At 51.1% G+C, this 21,013-nt stretch overlaps 2 protein-coding genes across 7 annotated transcripts in view; both read right to left on the reverse strand.

Moving 5' to 3' along the window:
• Positions 1–3,887, reverse strand: part of kmt2ca (lysine (K)-specific methyltransferase 2Ca) — a 33,685-nt gene extending 29,798 nt beyond the window's left edge. For 4 of the 6 annotated variants that reach the window (XM_086191476.1, XM_086191477.1, XM_086191475.1 and 1 more), the window contains exons 1-4: positions 3,318–3,887; positions 2,186–3,096; positions 2,011–2,112; positions 653–778 (exon numbers count right to left, since the gene is read on the reverse strand). In XM_086191476.1, the coding sequence (XP_086047602.1) occupies positions 653–778; positions 2,011–2,112; positions 2,186–3,096; positions 3,318–3,618 (1,440 nt within the window). In that variant the 5' untranslated portion in view covers positions 3,619–3,887. The remainder of the gene's footprint in view (positions 1–652; positions 779–2,010; positions 2,113–2,185; positions 3,097–3,317) is intronic. The other 2 variants (XM_086191478.1, XM_086191473.1) reach the window with 1 other exon arrangement.
• Positions 3,888–4,308: 421 nt separating this feature from the next.
• LOC147241240 (uncharacterized) lies at positions 4,309–20,661 on the reverse strand (the record flags this gene model as incomplete). Its single annotated transcript, XM_086192332.1, has 14 exons — positions 20,164–20,661; positions 15,175–15,396; positions 14,478–14,560; positions 12,862–13,357; positions 12,577–12,756; positions 12,186–12,208; positions 11,951–12,040; positions 11,773–11,882; positions 11,548–11,698; positions 11,122–11,293; positions 10,892–11,003; positions 10,455–10,618; positions 5,870–9,918; positions 4,309–5,786 (listed from the first exon to the last, which is right to left on the reverse strand). Coding segments are annotated over exons 2-14 (7,329 nt in total), but the record flags the coding sequence as incomplete, so codon positions are not given.
• Positions 20,662–21,013: the final 352 nt, after the last annotated feature.

Raw genomic sequence — 21,013 nt, forward strand, 5'->3', positions numbered from 1 at the left:
GAGGAGCAGGAAGAAAAGGATTCCCACATTAAGCACGTTGATCAAGAAAAGAATCCTCAGTCATGTGACATCTGATTGACTGTTGGTCACTGACGTGAAGTTGAGCCAGCAAACCCCACCCGCCCCAAACTGATGTTGTCTAGCGATGAAAATAGCTCAACAAAATACATACATATAGAGTGTTAATGAGATGGAGTCACGCCGAGAATGATACGATGGAGGACGACACAATGGATGACAACGTGATTGAAAAATACTAGATGGAGGATGACATGATGGTGGATGATGTGATGGATGATGACGTGATGGAGGACAACGCAATGGAGGATGATGCGCAGGTTTTCGCTTATTCTTGACCAGGAAGAAAAGCAGCCCAAAATCTGTTAAGTTTAGTTGACAATTAACAAGCTAATATGATATAAAGCATCCTCCAAGACTCTTTAACTGAAAAGCTGCATCATCCTGTACCTTCATGCCACAGACAGGTGGCATGTGTGCGCGCGCCTGTTTCATCACAGAGCCTGCACGCACACACGCACGCACGCACACACATCAGAGTGCACTTGCTGATAACACATTTAGAACCAGAAGGGTGGGTTACAGCCAACTGGTGTTAGTTCCAGCCACAAACATTTAAGGTGCGCATCTTTACCACTCTCGTGCTCCAGAGGGGGGAGTCCAGTGGGCGAGGCTTAGGGCTGTCCCACCCCCCCTCCCCTGCGGAATCCTGGGAGGAAATGGGGGGGCTCACCGCCCTGAGATTACTCCACCACGAACCCTGAGATAGAGAGGGGGGAAGAAGGATGGAGATGAGGAAGAGCAAGAGTGGAGAAAGATGAGGAAGAGCAGAAAGGAAAAGGAAGAAAGGAGATGGGGATGAGGAGGAGGACAAGAATGGATGGAAATGATGAAGGCACGAAAGAAGGATGTAGATGAGGAAGGATGGATGGATAGAGATGAGGTGGAGGAGGAGAAGGAAGAATGGACATGAGCCAGAGGAAGAGGAACAAAGGGAGGACAAAATGCAGGAAACATAAATGCAACAGCCACAAAACAAAAAGTCCAACTGAAGAAGAAATTCAAATGAGGCAAAAAACAAAAAGTACAGAAGATGTTACCCTGGCAACATCATGCAACCAGTCAAGACACACAGTCTCACTGGGACACAGTCTCACTGGGACACAGTCTCACTGGGACACAGTCTCACTGGGACACAGTCACACAGTCTCACTGGGACACAGTCTCACTGGGACACAGTCACACAGTCTCACTGGGACACAGTCTCATTGGGACACAGTCTCATTGGGCACAATCACACAGTCTCACTGGGACACAGTCACACAGTCTCACTGGGACACAGTCTCACTGGGACACAGTCACACAGTCTCACTGGGACACAGTCTCACTGGGACACAGTCTCACTGGGACACAGTCACACAGTCTCACTGGGACACAGTCTCACTGGGACACAGTCACACAGTCTCACTGGGACACAGTCTCATTGGGCACAATCACACAGTCTCACTGGGACACAGTCACACAGTCTCACTGGGACACAGTCTCACTGGGACACAGTCTCACTGGGACACAGTCACACAGTCTCACTGGGACACAGTCACACAGTCTCACTGGGACACAGTCACACAGTCTCACTGGGACAGTCACACAGTCTCACTGGGACACAGTCACACAGTCTCACTGGGACAGTCACACAGTCTCATTGGGACAAGGTTGTTGCGGTGTGAGTGATTGAAAGGTGCAGAGGATGAAGAGGAAGACTGGTCTATGAATGCTCGCCCTTCCTGCAAGCAACACACATTGGTGTTCACTGGGAGGAGACGTATCAAGGATCAGTTTTATTATAGGACAACTGAGCACCTCAACAGGAAAATCAGTTTGCTGATTACTTACAAACTTTATCAATGAAGCTGCAGATAACATCACACTGCAGGTTAGTTTCATCCAATCTTACACTGATAAACTGGAAGAGGAAACCAGGACGTCACGCACCTGTCTGACCCTAGCTCTACCCGGAGAGAACTTCCTCTTGGAAATGGCCGGCTTCCCCATGCCAATCTTTGGAGTGAGAGGGAGTACGGTGGGGGGAGGAGCCTGGGGACACAACACACCAATCAGAAGGACACGAATAATAGGTGGAGAAAAGTACTAGGAGGAGACATTTTACCTTGCAAAGGGGTGGAGACTCTCCTTGAGGTGAGGGAGGAGATAGCGGTGGCGGGGTGATGGGAATTCTGGTGGGGGAGGTCTCAGGAGAGGCCTCAGTGGAGAAGGGCGACTGACGGAGACGAATGGCGAGGTCGTCTGAAGGCCTAGAGCAGGTGGGAAGAGCCCTGAGACTCCGCCCCTTACCCCGGCACAAAAGGGGAGGGGGGCTGAGGGAGGGCAGGTGCAGGAGGGAGGGAGGAGGAGATGAAGAGGTCATCAGCTCCATCACCTCCACATCCAATGAGGCGTCCAGCTCCAGCACAGGGCTGACTGGCTCCTCCTCCTCCACATCTGACTGGTCGTCTGGCTCGGCACCCTGCCTCAACTCCCCTTCATCCATCCTGCCTCTCACTCCCTCCTCCTCCGCTTCTTCACCCTGCTTCTCCCTCATTGGCTGTTGTACAGCAACCTGATCACAAGCAGTTCTCATTGCTTTCTCCTCCTCCTTCTGTGAGACCTCAGGGTGTGATTGGTGCTCATCTTTGGTGGTTTGTATTCCCACAGCAACAGGTTCAATCAGGCCCTGTGATTGGCTATTATCTCCCAAGTTCACCTGACAGAAAACTCCTTCTCCCACCTCTGCTTCTTTATGACTGGTGGGCTTGACATCCTGTGGGCAGTCCCCTAGGAGAGGGGACGGAGTGAAGGGGGAGCAGGGGCAGGAGGAGACTAAAGTATCCCTGTTAGGAGTGAGGGGGGAGGCCTCCAGAGAGCCAGCTCTGGGGAGAAGAGATGTGGGAAACTGTGTTGAGGGGAAAGGAGAGACAGGAGGTGAGGCTGGGGATGAAGCGGGGAGATGTAAGGGAGGATCTGGTTTGAAGGTGAGAGGGGAAGTAGCAGCAGGGTGAGGAGGCGGAGACTGATGAGGTCCTGAAAAACACAATCAGATGAGTTGTCAATTGCTCATCTGATGATACATAATACAGGAGTGGGTCCTGGGGACCAGCATCACTTGGAAAGTCACATGATCCCAAAGGACTTCTAGATGGGGATGTAAACAAGACCAAGAGCAGATTCTATCACATGAACTTGCCTACTGGCTGAATATGATTAAACCTGGATGGATGTACTATGTTGTCATCAAGACCTACCTGAAGGAGGACAGGCGGAACCACTGAGAAGGTCTTCATCCTCCTCCTGGTCTCCTCTTACTCCTATTGTCCTCTCAACAAGCTCTGCCTCTACTGTCGGACAATCTTCCTCCTCTGCCCTCTGCTGCGGATGCTCCTCCTTCTCTGCCCTCTGCTGCGGATGCTCCTCCTCCTCTGCCCTCTGCTGCGGATGCTCCTCCTCCTCTGCCCTCTGCTGCGGATGCTCCTCCTCCTCTGCCCTCTGCTGCGGATGCTCCTCCTCCTCTGCCCTCTGCTGCAGATGCTCCTCCTTCTCCGACATCTGCTGCGAATGCTCCTCCTCCTCCGGCCTCTGCTGCGGATGCTCCTCCTCCTCCGGCCTCTGCTGCGGATGCTCCTCCTCCTCCGGCCTCTGCTGCGGATGCTCCTCCTCCTCCGGCCTCTGCTGCGGATGCTCCTCCTCCTCCGGCCTCTGCTGCGGATGCTCCTCCTCCTCCGGCCTCTGCTGCGGATGCTCCTCCTCCTCCGGCCTCTGCTGCAAATGCTCCTCCTCCTCCGGCCTCTGCTGCAAATGCTCCTCCTCCTCCGGCCTCTGCTTTGGAAGCTCCTCCTCTTCTGACTTCTGTTGCAGATGCTCCTCCCCCTCTGGCCACTTCTGTGGATGCTCCTCCCCCTCTGGCCACTTCTGTGGATGCTCCTCCCCCTCTGGCCACTTCTGTGGATGCTCCTCCCCCTCTGGCCACTTCTGTGGATGCTCCTCCCCCTCTGGCCACTTCTGTGGATGCTCCTCCCCCTCTGGCCACTTCTGTGGATGCTCCTCCCCCTCTGGCCACTTCTGTGGATGCTCCTCCCCCTCTGGCCACTTCTGTGGATGCTCCTCCCCCTCTGGCCACTTCTGTGGATGCTCCTCCCCCTCTGGCCACTTCTGTGGATGCTCCTCCCCCTCTGGCCACTTCTGTGGATGCTCCTCCCCCTCTGGCCACTTCTGTGGATGCTCCTCCCCCTCTGGCCACTTCTGTGGATGCTCCTCCCCCTCTGGCCACTTCTGTGGATGCTCCTCCCCCTCTGGCCACTTCTGTGGATGCTCCTCCCCCTCTGGCCACTTCTGTGGATGCTCCTCCCCCTCTGGCCACTTCTGTGGATGCTCCTCCCCCTCTGGCCACTTCTGTGGATGCTCCTCCCCCTCTGGCCACTTCTGTGGATGCTCCTCCTCCTCTGGCCTCTGCTGCAGATGATCCCTCTCCTCCTCTAGCCTCTGCAGTGGATGATCCTTCTCCTCCTCTTGCCTCTGCAGTGGATGTTCCTCCTCTTCTGGCCTCTGCTGCACATGCTTGTCCTTCTCCACTGGCCTCTGCTGTGGATGCTCCTGGTCCTCCTCCTCTGACCTCTGCTGCAGATGCTCCTCCTCCCCAGACCTCTGCTGAGGATGCTCTTCCTCCTCTGACCTCTGTTGTGGATGCTCCTCCTCCTCTGACCTCTGCTCTGGATGCTCCTCCTCCTCTGACCTCTGCTGCCCCTCCTCCTCTGTCCTCTGCTGCTGATGCTCCTCCTCCTCTGACCTCTGCTCTGGATGCTCCTCCTCCTCTGACCTCTGTTGCGGATGCTCCTCCTCCTCTGACCTCTGCTGCGGATGCTCCTCCTCCCCAGACCTCTGCTGCAGATGCTCCTTCTCCCCAGACCTCTGCTGCTGATGCTCCTCCTCCTCTGACCTCTGTTGGGGCTGCTCCTGGTCCTCCTCCTCTGACCTCTGCTGCAGATGCTCCTCCTCCCCAGACCTCTGCTGCGGATGCTCCTCCTCCCCAGACCTCTGCTGCTGATGCTCCTCTTCCTCTGGCCTCTGTTGGGGTTGCTCCTGGTCCTCCTCCTCTGTCCTCTGCTGCAGATGCTCCTCCTCCCCAGACCTCTGCTGCGGATGCTCCTCCTCCCCAGACCTCTGCTGCGGATGCTCCTCCTCCTCTGACCTCTGCTGCGGATGCTCCTCCTCCTCTGACCTCTGCTGTGGATGCTGCTCCTCCTCCTCTGACCTCTGCTGTGGATGCTGCTCCTCCTCCTCTGATCTCTGCTGCAGATGCTCCTCCTCCTCCTCTGTCCTCTGCTGCAGATGCTCCTCCTCCTCTGTCCTGTGCTGCGGATGCTCCTCCTCCTCTGTCCTCTGCAGCAGATGCTCCTCCTCCTCTGTCCTCTGCTGCAGATGCTCCTCCTCCTCTGATCTCTGCTGCAGATGCTCCTCCTCCTCTGTCCTCTGCTGCAGATGCTCCTGCTCCTCTGTCCTCTGCTGCAGATGCTCCTCCTCCTCTGTCCTCTGCTGCAGATGCTCCTCCTCCTCTGATCTCTGCTGCAGATGCTCCTCCTCCTCTGTCCTCTGCTGCAGATGCTCCTCCTCCTCTGTCCTCTGCTGCAGATGCTCCTCCTCCTCTGACCTCTGCTGCAGATGCTCCTCCTCTTCTGACCTCTGCTGCAGATGCTCCTGCTCCTCTGTCATGCCATTATCTGGGAGAACAGGAAGCCCTTATGAAGTCAAACCTCTTTGTCACAACAACAAAGATGACAATGAATTCCAATCTAATACTTACCTACACTGGTTCTAGACCTCCCTTCTGTTAGTGTGTATTGCTTGGGGCAGTTCCTTAGACAAGCTGGACCAGGGCTGATGCCAGACCCCATGGGGGTTGCAAAATTAAGGCCGGTGCCAGCCTCAGGCTTCAAAAATCTGGTGGGACCACGACTTTGGCAAGTCTGTGAATCATCTGATTGCAAAGAGCAACAAAGAAGACTAGAGGGAGGGCTGGAGAGCACAGAGTTAGCTTGGATGCTATCCTGTGAGAGGGTGCATGTGGGACTAGCAGGCATTTCACTTTTAGGGCAAGTGTTAGGCATCTCAGTGATCTCCTGAGTGGGACTAGGGACAGGGCTGGGACCAGCACTAGTCCAAGTGGAAGTAGCAGGGACAAGTGTAGCTGGTCCCGGACATGATGGGCTTATTGAGGAACTGCTTTGGAGGCTGACTGGAGCAGACTTGTTGGGGTTAAGGAGGGGACAAGCAAACGAGTTGCTAATGGGAGTCATACACACCTGACTTACATCAGATGAGCCATCAGGCAGGCAGCTAATGGACGCTGGGCTGGGGACAGTATGAAGCTGGACAACACAAGGAAGAGGAGAACTCTGGATGTTGAAACAAGCCACTATATCAACATCAGGACTGGAACTACCCAAAACAGGGCTCAACTGCACCACATTAAGGCTAGAATTGGATTCAGTGTCAGGAGCTTGGCTGTAATGGGGACTACCTGAAGGGCTAAGATGCACTGAACTATGAGTTGAGCTAACACCAGAGACAATAGCATGTACAGGATTGCTATGTGTCATTCTAGTGGATAAGGGAGTCTGTCTTTGAACTGGATCTGAGTTGACACCACTTGTGGCGTTCTGTATGTGAACAGGACTAACAAGACAGGACCTACATTGACTGTGGATGGAGCTAACATCAGGTACCCTGGTTGTGCAGATAACTTCGTGGTCTTTGCAGCCTGAGTTAACATTGCCCAGACTCGGGCAAACAGAACTGCTCGCTATGCTAGCATTAGTTAGCCTACAGTGTGGAGGACTAGAGCAAGCTGGACTTTGAGGGGGGCTTGAATAAACTGGGACAGTCTCTGATGGACTGCAGGAAGTTCTGATGTATAAGGAACTTGACTGACCAGACTGTGTGATCTGAGTAAATTGTGGAGAACTATAAACAGAGAGATTATTACTGTGAGTGGCACTATCATAAGAGCAGATAACATTAGAGGGTCTTGTTTCTGACAGAAGAAAATGGTGATCAACAGTGACTGTGTGCTTATCCAGAATTGATGTGGGATGAACAGGGCTACCTGAGGGGCTAGTTGGTTGTGCTGAGGTATGCACATGTGGTGCTGGAGGGGTGACTGGTTCCTGGGAGCAATTGTCCTCAGCAGGTGCAGCACTGTCACAGACAAGACTACTGTCCCTTGGAGTGGAGTCACCACAGGCCTGAAGAGAACCATCGGGACTAACAATAACTGAGCTAGCTTGGATATGTGTGGGGCTAGCACTAATTGAGCTAGTTTGGATATGTGAGGTGCTAGTTCCATGCTCAGTTTCTTCCGTGCAATGCAATTGGCTATCATGAGAAGCACTCTGACTAATGTGGTTCATTGGGGGAGGAAATTCCTCCCTTTTTTCAGCACACAGTGTGCTTGTTAGGCTACTGTGTTTCACGGAAGTGCTTCTGTGAACAAGGCTTTCTGGTGTGGGCACAGCTGGGCCATGAGGTGGGCTTGGGGGGGCATAAATAAGCTGGCTACTATGAGGGGTGCCAAGCTGGCTCCTTGTTGAGGAACTGTCAGTGGTGAAGCTAGGAGGGACAGAGCTACTTTCCAGTGTTTGGCCATCATCGTTTTGACTCGGCTGCAAAAGGCAAGGCCCCCAAGACCTCAGCTCAGGGGTCCTGGTTTGGGAGCGTTCCTTTGTGACAGTGAGCTGAAAATGGAGCAGGCTGAGTGCTAGAGGCCGGACAAGCTGCACAGAGTGGGCCTGCATTGGGCTTGCAGGCTGGGACAGGCTACATTGTGAGGGGCCACATGAGGCTGTCAAGGGGCTACAAGGAGCTGATCTGGGTCTCCGTGGGGCATGGCTGTCTCTAAGGATGGACTTAGGCTTGGCTGATGAAAGGTCTTGTTCCAGTGTAGAATTGTTCCGTGCAGGGCTCCAGAATGATCCAGGGCTCTCCTGGTCCAGTGTAGTTTCAGGATCTTGTGTGTGTGTGGGACCCTGGGGAGGTGGTGTTCTGACTTGTGCAGGACTATTTAGTGTAATACTGTGCTGTCTTTGTAGGAGACTGTTCTGGGACTGCATGGGGAGGATGTCAACAGGAGAACATGATCTATCAATCAGTACCTGTGGACTACTGTCTTGCACAGTACTGTGTGGTAGTGAGCTGGGCTGAGTTTCAGTAGGACCTGACTGAAAACTGGTCAAACAAACCCCTGAACTGGACAGACTGGGAGTTGGAGGACTGTGTGGAAATTGTGTGTGGTGACAAGACATGGGACTACCCTGTAATGGACTCTCCTGACACTCTGTTTCCAAAAGATGTTCCTCTTTAAAATTTTGTATGGGGCTACATGGAGAGAAACTGAGCTGGCTAGGACTGAGCTGAGCCTGCTTGGAAGTTACATGAGTCGGGCTTTGTTGCACCTCAACCAGAACAAGAGGGGATGAGGGGGACATTGGACCAGGACTTTGGGGAAGCTCAGCTAGAACAAGCTTTGATGGGGTATGACTTTTCTGACATTGGGAGGGATCAGGGCTAAATGACGCTATGCTTCCCTGGAGGATGGGACCATGTTTAGATGGGACAGGACTTTGTTGGAGTCCTGCAAGCTCGTGGCAAGATACCAGTTGGCTGACTTCAAGCTCAGTTGGTAGAGGGTGAGATGGCAATGGACATTTATGGAGCTCGGCCACAGAACAATAAGATGGTTGTTGGAGCTCTGAGGGGTTAGGAGTGGATAGTGGCAAATTTTGGAATTTTGAAGGAGTAGGGGGCAATGGTGGCGGACTATGATGGTGCTCTGAAGGAAGAGGGGGTGATGGTGGCAATCTATGTTGGAGCTCTGATGGGTTAGGGGATGATGAATGTCGACTCTCCTGGAGTTTTGTGGGGTTAAAGGGAAATGTTGGTGGGTTTTGGATCTCCATGGAGGTATGGGGCAATGGTACAGATCTCTTTTGGAGCTCTGTGATGACAAGAGGCAAGGATGGTGGATTCTGTAGCTCTGCAGGACTAGGAGACAATGGTGGAGAATTTTGGAGCTCTATGGGGTTAAGGGGCAATGGTTCAGAGTTCTGTTGGAGCTCAGTGTGGATGGGGGACAATAGTGGTAGATCATGGAGGTCTGAGGGACTAGGGGACAAAAGTGGTGGATTCTGTTGGAGCTCTATGGGGGAACAGGACAATGGTGCAGGACTCTTTTGCAACTCTGATGGGCAAGAGGGCAATGGTGCAGGACTCTGTTGCAACTCTGATGGGCAAGAGGGCAATGGTGCAGGACTCTGTCGAAGGTCAGAGGGATTAGGGTACAATGATGGTTTTGTCTGATGGAGCTCTGAAGGGGACAATGGCGGTGGTGGTGGACTGTGATTGAGTTCTATGGGGTAAGGGGCCAATACTGCAGGACTCTGTTGGAACTCTAAGGGGTCAGGGGGTGATGGTGGTGGACTCTGTTGGAGCTCTGAAGGGCTAGGGGATGCATGTGGTAAAGTGTGATGGAGCTCTGAGTGAACAGGTGGAGAGGGCATAAGACTCTCCTGTGATGCTGTGGTTGGGGTCTTGGGAAAGTCTGCAGAGAGGGGTGGGACTGGGCTATCGGCAGCAGGGCTGATGGGTGGAGCTTCAGAAAGCCTGGCAAAGGGCAGCAGTGACGTGCTAATGACTGTTTCCTGTTTAGGACTCGGGGGGAGGGCCGGGGTAGGCCTGTTTGGGATTTGTGTAGCTGGGATTAGCTCGTCCTCTCGAGGCCTACAGGGGGAGCAGATGTAACCTCCAGTCCCTGTTGTGCCCACCCTGGCCTGGCCAATGCACATTGCGTGGACACTCCTGCAACACAGAACATTTCTGTTTGTTGTTTGCTGTTTTCATTCATTTTCAAAGAACATTCAGGCTGAGGGAGAACACCTTTAATCTAATTTCATGCAGCTGTTTCAGATCTATTATTTTTATTGGTAATCCATTTGGTTGGTAAATAAGAAGTTTGCTAGGTTATTCCACGACTTCACTCTATGTCTGCTTCCATTAGGTCACATAAGGAAACACTCCATTCATATTATATATATATATATATACACACACACATATATACACACACATACATACATACATACATACATACATACATACATACACATATATATAAATAAAATGTCAAAAGGTAACTACAATCTGTGGCAAACTGGTTGGACACCATTTCAACAACAAAGTGTTCAAGGTGTACAAAGGTGATCAATTTTATGGTTATTTAGTTTCCTTGGATTCTTTTATACTTGTGAATTTATTTTTACCCAAGTCTGTAAGAAACCTTGCCTAACTGACATCTCTTAATCTAAAACAGTTACTTTAGTGTTAACAGTGTGTACCGATAGCAGCAGATACAGGTCACACAGTCCTGCGGTGAGTTGAAGTTGGGGGCGTGGCCACAGAGAGGGCAGGGCAGGGCAGGGTCACATGAACCACAAAGAAAAGGATGATTGGCCCATTGACCTGATGACCTCACATCACAGCGGCGGCACACTCTGCAGTTCTGGAGGAAGAGAAATGTTTAAAAAATGTGTGTGTGTGTGTTCTTGTACTTGCTACATAGTGAGGACTAGAATACGTATTAAACCATCAGAGTGAGGACATTTTTGGAAAGTGAGAACATTTTAGCCGGTCCTGACATCTTCAAAGGGCCGTTTGAAGGTCAAGACTTGGTTTTAGGGTCAAGTTTAGGGAATGCATAACGTCAATGAAATTCCTCACAAAGATATAAGTACAAGGATGTGTGTGTGTGTGTGTGTGCATGTACATCACTTACCTTGCAGCTCCAGCTGACAGGTGTGTGTTCCAAAGGAGGTGAAAGACAGTGTGTGTGGTATGATTTATCACAGCGCTCACACACCAGCAACATTCCCTTGTCGCCACGCAACCTATCATACACACACAGGTTCGTGGTCAGACACCTGCTGACATCATAAACATTTAATGTGATCACTTTTATAGAATATCACAAGCTTATGACCTCTGAATCAGCTGTGTGTGTGTTACCTGCAGCTCTGACAGACTCGACACTGAGGACACTGCCAGCCAGCTCGACACAGGGAGGAGGGAGCCAGGGGGGGGACTAGGCAGTTACCATGGTAATGATTACCACAGCAACAACACATCAACAGACTGCTGACATCTCCCCCTCCCGCACACGCCACACACTGAGGGGACACTAAGGAGAGATGCGACATGTTCAGGGTCTAAGAGTACAGACATCAGACTTGTGTTCACTCCTTCGTGGGGGTCCGACCCCTCCAGGTCAGGAGATGAGGCCCACGAATCAAATTCAAGTCATCAATGATACATTATGTGTTTATCACAGCTTTGATGAACACAGTTTCCCATAATCTCACAGATCATCAAAGGTAAGACCTCCAACTAGAGGACATGTCTCACTGGTTCACATGACAGCAGGACTGTGTGTACCTGTGTGTGTGTGCCTTGTACAGAGTGTGAGTCTCTTCTTCCAGTCTTGATGGGCCCCGGCAGCAGCGGCGCAGGGAAAGTGGTAGCTCCGCCCACAACCCACCTCTTGACAACGCAATGATGCCCCAAGGCGATGGCAAAAAACACAGACCTAGAGGATAGAGGGGACAAGTCTCAGTGAGGCTGAGTAGGTGTGATGGTCCAGGTGGCTGCGCCAAAACCAACCTGCGTGCTTCCTGAGTCGATGGCTTTGTCCACATATAGCAGTGATTGGCCCTCGCCGCGACACACCCCCTCTGACCAGGCAGCACACTGCAGGTGAGCACAGCACTGACCTGCACATACACAGTCAGGGTTGAACTGCTGGATGGAGACACACTGACAGACAAGGGGCGGGGCTTACCTGTGAAATCAAACAGTGATTGGACGTTGATGTCATGTGGAAGCCCGATGACTCCAAGCTGCTCCATAAACTCTGAGGAAGACTTGTCATCTGAAACACACGGATCAGACCACAAGTCAGTATACGGGTTGGATTGTGTATCACTTCACATTAAAAACATCCCACTCATGAGACAGCAGATCAAGAACACCGACTAGAACCCTTTACTCTGAAAGGAAAGACAAACAGTACTCACCACATGGTTCTGGACTGCTGCACCTACACACAAACGCACAGACAGACACACACACACGTTTAAAGCTGCAGGTTAACACTCATTAACTTTTACTTGCCAACTGTACCACTACCCAAAGACGCTATGGCTATGGTTATGTGGTACAATTGATGGTCACAACAGTCAGACGCTAAGTTCATGGGTGTTTTGGACACTTATCACCTTTAGTGCCTCTTCCCTTAGAAGATAAAGAGACTCCAACCACAGACAGGTGAGCAAGTCAAACACAATATTAGCTTGAACAAAGCTGTTAAAATGTTTTTGATGGTTTTCGATGTTTGAGTGATGAAGGAAACACGTTCCTTCATCAGTCAAACAGACTTACGTACAACTGAGCGTGTCTTCTACTTACGTGGGTGGCGCCTGGCTGTGTTGGTAGCAGTGGTCATGACAGTCACTGTCCCGATCAGAAGATGCGCGGCGGTTGAGAATGTGGAGAGGGATGTAGCCTGGGGTTGGGCCGAACACCACCAACCGGCCCTGGCCCAGAGTAAGCTCATCACCACGGTAACAGAAGGCACACTGCTTCAGCCTGCGGGGTGACGGATGACCGACACATGAGAAGAGAGAGGCAGGACTCCATGTTGACAGCAACAAATGTGTCATGTATACAATGTTCATGTGGACACTCGCTCACCGTTGTTCAGTGTGTCCCAGACTCGGGGTCGGCGAGCCCCCGGAGTCCTCAGACAGACACCGCTGGAAAAGAGGGGACGGCAAGTCCTCATCTTCCAGCTGGGGACGGGGAGAGATCGGAGGGCTGGAGCAGGGGCTCAGGGCCGGACCCTGCTCCGTGGGATTGGCCCCTTCAGTCTCCATGGGAACACATCTTGGGCTACAGTCCACAGCCATGTGGGCGGGGGTGTGTCTTGGGCTGGGGACGGGGCTGTGATGTAGGTCCATGGGACTAACTTGCAGGTCTTCCCCAAGACTACAGGCTGGAGGTGGGTCCAGAGCAGCACATGATCTGTCTTCCTCCTCGATACTGCTCACTGGTTCTACATGGGGCTCTGCAACTGAGGGGCAGTCCAGGTCAGTGGGACCAGGGTCAGGTTCTGGACTGGGTTCGGGGTTTGTATTCGATTTTCTCCTAGTGGTGGAGCGGCGACGGCCAGTAGTCTTCTCCTGTGTCTCTGTGGAGCACAAACAGGTGAAGGGCTACCATGCGCCATGGTGACGAGTCATACTAACGAAGTGACTGCTGGAGTTTGCTCCCACACATGCCGAGGAGAGCTCAGCAGAGGGGCCATTGCACTTGTGTTCCTGAAAGTTGTAATAAGACGCTCATTCTGATCGATTACATCACAGCCATGACGATGTCTGAGTCACTGAGCTGATGATTTTGTCTCAACACCATAAGACCAGATGATGTCATCAAACCGCTTAATGTCTGGTCGACTGTAATGAAGACTAGCGGCTCATTTTCAACTGGTTGAAGCTACGGCCTGGAAACATGGCTGGCTTCAACCACCCGCTCCGCAGAAATACAGGGCAACTACTCTTTCTTTGAATTTATTTTCCATGACTTTTTCAGCCGCTACAGAGACGAATCCTGACGTCATACGCTACTACGTCTCTGTCCCCTCACACTTTGGAAGTGTTCTTTTCTACAGTGGTAACTTGCATTTGTCCAGATTGTTTCCATGGTTGTTACTCATACATTTGATGTGCAGTCCATGGCTATAATTTAGAACCGAGAGGAGGCTGCGGCCGCGGGAGAGAACAACCTCACACTGGCAGACCGACACCAGCGACACTTTTCAACTTAGAGTCGCTAGTTTTGTCTCTAGGCACTAAATCCTTAACGGCATCTGAAAAGTCGTTAAATCCAGCGACAAAATAAACCGAGAACACAGGGTTGCAGAACCGCTCTGAGCTGAAATGCAAATTTGATTGGCCGGTGGCGTCACGTGGGGCGTGGCTCCGACTAGAGGCAGAGAATCGCTGTGCTCAGTAGAGGGTGACAACAGACATGCATGCACATAACTTTTAACCCATGAGAATTCACTCACAAGGCAGGGGGAGGATAAATAATTTTCCAGGAAATATGAACCGTTTCCAGGACATTTGTCCTTTTCCCTCATTTTCCTGGTTTTCAAGGACATGTGGGAACCCTGATATAACATCAACTGCCTCAGGATCAGGTTAAGGTCACATGACCAAAACAGAGTGCAGGATGTGTTGAACAATGGGATCATGTGTTTCTCCACTGAGTTTTTTTACTGAAGCCTCAGGGAACCTCGCCATACACACCTGTCTCGTTCTGGGGGTGGTTCCTCTCTGTGATGTTCATGCTCTCTTCATTCTCTACCTGTGCTCGACCTCGACTCCGCCCCCTGCAAACACAAGCACACCCCCATTCCTGTGTTTACTGATTGGAGTTCCATCACAGAGTCCAAAGGTGAGAAGAGGTCAGGTGAAGTCACATGACTGAAGGCTTGAAGAGGAGGTCAAATATCACACCCTTTTCAACTCTTTTTCCTGCTGAGCAGCCCCCCCCACCACCACCACAGACACACACACAGAGCTTCCGACCCTTCTACTGACCAACTGGGTCAGGCCTTCAGGGAATGGGGCCATGTGATTGGATAGTGATGCTTTCTGGGTAACTGGACTCTAATGTTACAAGAACCAAGTCAGGACAGATTCTGGACACGAGACAGTTCCGCTTGGAATGAAGATGTGGAACAAGAATGATCAGAAGCAAAAAAAAACACAGTGGGTGTCACACTACAACAGAGTAGGCGAGTGCGAGTGCGAGTGCGTGAGGTTAGCAGTGTCAATGGATGAAGCGACATGTCGTTCCCCAGTTACCGTCACTCAGTGGGACAGGAAAGGTCCTGATGCTCATATGAGTTAATATCAGCATTGAATATTGCTATCAAAGGAGCAGGCCACTTCAGACTGGGGGCCCAAAGTCACAGTGAACTACATGAGGGGTGTGACTTACTTCTTCCTTGGTTTTGGAGGAGGCGGAGCTGGGGGAAGAGCGGCAGGAGGACCTGAGTGGCTGCCGCCGCTCCCATCTTTCCGAGGTCGCCCACGAGGCCGCCTTTCAGGGGCGGAGCTAGTAGCAGCTGCTTTGGCCAGCTGAGCACTGCGTCCAGCTCGAGTGACAGGGGGGGGTGGTCCTCTGTCCCGAGGCTCCTGAGACTGAGCCTCAGATGGCATTCTGCGTAAAAACAGTAGGGGAGGTTCAGGTCCAGGTCTAGCATGGATACACCAGAGCGTCTTCCTGTCAGGAGAGGAGATGATGCCGTCCCACAATTCCTTGCTGCAGCAGCTCTGACAGTGACGCCTCACTCAGCTGTTCACCACAACAACCAATCAGCACCATCATCAGATATACTTGAGCCTCTGGTTTGCTAGAACAGCTCCCACAAACCTCCATGATTGCTGCTCCAGCAAAGGTGAATCTGGTTTCTGTTCATCAGAGATTGGACCAGAACTGAAGCCAGAACCAGAACCCAGAACTGAAGCCAGAACCAGAACCACCATGGCTTCCTCTCCAGCAGCTCCAGGTGGAGCAGAGTTTAGTTTTAGTTCTGATGGCCGCGTGTAGACTTGACATCATCACATCAACAGCCACCAGGAGGACGGCGGTATATCGGAGGTGTCAATCATCATGAATGTTGAGGCTACCTGGAGCTGCTGGATCCTCCTGCTGCTGCACACGTTTACTACATACATGAAGATTATCGATGTGTTGATCTCTGATCACCTGCTAGCACGCAACTACGCTACAACCTTCAGCTCTGCTGGTGATGGAAGCGTTACCACAGCAACCAGAGGATGGTGACACTGCTGCAGTGCATTAGGAGACTAGCACACCTGCCTGTAATTCAGGTGTCAATCATTTCCTACAGTAATAACAGGGATAAATACGGTTGACAGGAGGAGGAGCAAACAGTCTCAGCATGACATCGTTTACTGTCACCTTTTTGATTGGCAGCTGTCATTTCAAGTTCAACCTCAGTAATGAAGTTATATTTTCAATACAAATGAAAGCTAAAGCCCTATCCCCATGGGTTAGTAGCACCTGGGACCCTCTCGTGATTTGTAATAATTGTGGAGGAAGCCTGTGATCCCAGTCCCAAGCCAACGTACCATGTCTTTAATTTGTAAAGTAAAAATTCCACTGCAAATTACCAAATATTTTTCGCTAAAAACAGACGTCCCCTGATAAACCGAGTCCCCTGCGAAACTCCATCTCTGTGCTTGTTGTTGTAATTGCGCGCTTTTTCTATCTCTTTCCAGCTTAAATAATGGAGGATGCGGTGGAAATTTTGAATCGCAATTTTGACAGCTTTTTAGGGGCAAATATTCATATTACAGTATATGGAGACCGCTCCGCAAAAAAGGCAGGAGATCCACCTAAAGAGCCAAGCCATGCAGGATACTGACATGGATGACGTGTGTCGCAGCGTGCGGTAAGGAACTTTTTGGATGATATTATCAGCGAACATGAGATAGAAACAGATGTTACAACATGCACAGCTTTGACATCGTATCCAGGCCTTAATGTCAGTAAAATCAAGTAAATACGGACTTTGCTTATCCTGTGTGAATGCGCTGAAAGAAACAAAGGTGGGGGTAATTTGCAAATTACCCGACATCTCCAGGTTATACTAATCACGTGCAAATAGGGCTTAAGATGGCCATTCTGTCGTTCATCGACAGAAGTCTGTTGTTTCATGAAGCGGACACACGTCCGCAACATGGCTGTCGCTCCATCACGCTGGTTCGTGAGAGTGACGTCAGGTTCTCTCAGCACCGCCGCCATCTTCTCCTGATTCCCTCTAAGTTCTCCCATCCACTCTGACCCCGTGACCTTTCCATCATGGTCAAGGACCAGTGGGTAGGAGGAGGAGGGAGAAGGGACTGTTAGCATGTGGCACCCGAAAACAAACCCACAACTTACAACCAGGCTTTTCATAACTTTGTGTTTACATTCTGACCTGCGTCAGCCATACCTGACCAATCCGGATGGATCTCAGATTTCTACCAATCCATTCAAGAGAGGCTGATTGGCCAACAGATCCAGAGATTCAGATCAGAGCAGAAACCAGAACCTCATCTTCCTGATTCTCGTTCTTCCCTGCTTGTTGGTGTAATAGCATGGTTGTGAACACTCGTGTCACATGATCACTCAGAGGATTCAGTCATGACTAAATGGTAAATGGACTCAAATTTTATTCAGCGCTTTTCTACCTTAGCGGCACTCAAAGCTCTTTACAGTGTCGTCTCACTCACACACTGATGGTGGAGCTGCCATGCAAGGCGCCAACCTGCTCATCGGGAGCAATTATGGGTTCAGTATCTTGCTCATGGACACTTCGACATGGTCACCGGGGTCGGGGATCGAACCAGCAACCCTTCGGCTGCTAGATGGCCACTCTACCCCTGAGCCATGCCGCCCATAACTAGTCAGACTAGTCTCAAATCTTCTGACCAGCTTCATCTGACTGAGTCAGGCTCCACCAAGATCAACCTGTCTTACACTGTCAGAACCTGGAGAGCAAAGTTCCAGACAACAAACGTGTTCACGCCTCAGAGACGAAGGCCATGTTTTTATCCCTCAGGCTGAGCTGAGCAAACACACAGACCCTTTTCACGGTGCCACTGTTCCTCTGCTCCGTCTGAACAGAAGTAGATGGAGGGAGGAAACAGAGATTTCAGCCTCTAGCCTGGAGGCAGAAGTCATACCAACTCTGAACCAGCATCTGTGTGAGAGGCGGTTGGATCAGTGGAGCGGCTCAGTGAAAACACTGGAGCGGCCGGGTTGACGCTTTGCACCTCTGGTGTCATGTGCAAGGGCCGCATCATGCCAGCAGGGATTGGGTCTGTCAGAACACTGCATTAGTTCTAGTCTTACTCTCTGATAGTTTCACAGATTAACTGCTGATGGGATCGCAACGTGTGTCTGAAGGTCCCTCGTGAAGCGCTGTGCCGGATCCTGGTTACACAGGCGTCCAAAAACTCAAACCGTTTGCCCCAAAATCAAATACAACATAAAAAACAGTCCCTTCCTACACCTGGAGGTGGGAATACAGACATGTCTCATGAATCAGCTGACTTAGGTCACAGATGGGATGTTGGTGATGACGGTGCTGTATGCACGTCATACTTCAGCGATCCGTAAGTGAATTGACTGGAGACGGAGCATCAAGTGCTTCATGATTCTTGCAGCCGTCCTCGTTTGGAGGTTTTGCAGGTGTCCTCAGGGAGTGGGCTTTCACTGTTACACTGCACGAGTCTTTCCTGTGTGTCCAGGTACGACAGGATGGTTCAACTGGTCTAGGAATGACACTGATCCTGGAGCTCAGGTATGAGAACTGAGAGATGAGGATCTCAGTCTCCTAACAACATGCTGACCACCTGGAAGAGATGAGCAATCATGATGTCATCAGACCGTTTGACATGAGACGATGAGGCTATGTTCCATGTCCGGCCTCATGTCTGCATCTTCATCAGAATCTTTGTAGGCATAGCTAAGAATTGACTGACAGCTGTCACATTCTCCTCTCATCACAGATGTCACGTGTTAGGTGGTGCACGCCAGTTTCAGCTCCCACTTCATGCAAACCCAGCGGTTCTAAATGAGGCCCCTGGTCCTGATCTGACCCAAGCTCTGAGATGACCACAGACACTGACCTAACCCACTGCTGAGCGGTTTAGAAGCACTTCTTTGATGGTGTTTACAAGAATTGCTTCTAGAATATTTAATCACGTTGCAATTAACATGCAAGTCTGACGAATGACACGCCCACATCAGTACGTTCCACATCAGTTCCTTCCGGACCCATTTCTCTCATGGAATGTTTGGAGTGTTTCCCTGGTAACAAGCAGGATGTGTTATCCAAGGAGGGCTGGACCAGGCGCGTGAAGCCATCTGACACACGTACGTGTCGCAAACTGCAGCGAAGTCTCAGGTAGGACTTGATGGTGTCTTTACATGACGATTACTTTAACAATGACTTCCAGGAGTGAAGGTCATTTGCAGCTGCTGTTTCCATGGTGACCTCTGATTCGAACTATCATCTTAATCAGGTTAATGCCATAAGAGTCCTCAGCAGACAATCATCCTTCCTCGCCAGGTGAACTAGGACACACCCCTGAGGAACCATCAACCATGAATCCCGCTGCTACATAAAATATCTATCAGGAAACATTTTGTATTTTGGGATATTTTTTTTACAATATATTCTCCTGATTTCACAACACAAACTGTTAGAACAAAATTACAACCGGTTTTTAAACTCACCAACTGGCCATGTCGGTGTTAGGAGCGGGACCTGATAAGATCTTGAACCCACTGGAGTTACATGGGCATTTTCCTGCCATTTTATATATTTATTATCCGTTTCCCCTTAAATTCTTACTGTATCCAGTTTTTACACGCCAATCATCCCGTTCGTGTTTTATAACAGCTCTTGAGTTTGCTTACGTCAGACACGTAGTTTTGTTATTCTCAACAACTGTAAGACAGAATCTGACGTGGAGTCAGATGTGACCTGTGCAGAAGTGCTGCGGATGTTAGCAGAGAGCTAACGCTCCTGCTAGCAGGCTAATGAGTTACGTTGCCACCAATTCGTGTTTGGACGCTCGAGTTGGAACCGTGGCGGTTAAAGACGGATTAAACTCGGCTGTCTCCCTCACACGTCACTCGCCCCGTGGCGGAACGTTCACTGAGCTCCAGTAGTAAATGACCGTGGACGGTGTAAACACAGCCGATAGCAGCTAGCTGCCTCGCACCGCCCAGTCCACCGATCAGTCCTGCTAGCATTAGCTAGCTAGCATACTGCATCAGCGCCAACGGCGCGCGCTGTTTCTCCGCGACACTTGGTAACCACCGCGGGCGTCACGTGAGAGCTTCTACCGGAGAGAACCGGAGTAGCGAGCCGCGGCGGCGGCGGGAAGCGACCGAGAGCCTCCTTACTGAGTAGATGCGAGTCGCTTTTTCCTCTCCAGCTTTCCAGCAACTTCAACCGATCCGTCTAAATCCAACAGCGAACTTCTCCGAGCGGGAACATCTGCTTCACCGGCCCGGCGTCATCCTGCTTCCCGGCGAACCGTCTCCGCTGATCACGGAAGCAAACACGGCGATTTCTGATCTGAAAACAGGCGAAAAATTAAAGTTAAAGCGGTCGCTCCATCATGGAGGCCATGTTTGAGCGACCGAAGAACCGCCTGTCAGCGACGGTGGGAGAAGTAGGTCCCAGTAAACATTAACTACGTTCCAGAGCTTCGGAGGTTACCAGGCCGCCCCGCGGGTCCACACCTGCAGGAGGACCGCATTCACCCCGGAGGACACACTGCGCTGCGCCGGGAGTGTGTGTCTATGTCTCATTTAGTTTATTTGTTTGTGTTGTGTAAAAAAATGTGTGACCCCGCGGAGGGATCCGAGGAGGGCTGCTCCGGTGAAGCGGCCCTGTCATCAGACTTCAAGTTACGGACTGGATCCAACTCGGATCCGGATGCAGACTGGATCCACATGGATGCGGACTGGATCCACATGGATGCGGACTGGATCTGCGTGTAGCTGACAGTAGTATTTGTGTTTTATTCGCATTTCAAACCAAAAGATCCGTTCTGCTGTGCAATGCTATGGATCCTACACACCACATACAGAGCAGTTCCTACAGTCATGGAATTGGTTCCGCTCTGGACTCGGCCCCAAACTTGATTTGGAACCTGAGGAGGTCGTTCACTGTTGATGGCACAGAGACTACAATGGTTCCATCATGGTTCTCTCAAGGGCACCAGATCCAGGGTCCTCAGTAAGATGA

The sequence above is a fragment of the Aulostomus chinensis genome, chromosome 21, assembly GCF_037954235.1.
Source record: "Aulostomus chinensis isolate RoL2024-O1b breed Wild chromosome 21, RoL_Achi_v1.0, whole genome shotgun sequence".
NCBI lineage: Eukaryota > Metazoa > Chordata > Actinopteri > Syngnathiformes > Aulostomidae > Aulostomus > Aulostomus chinensis.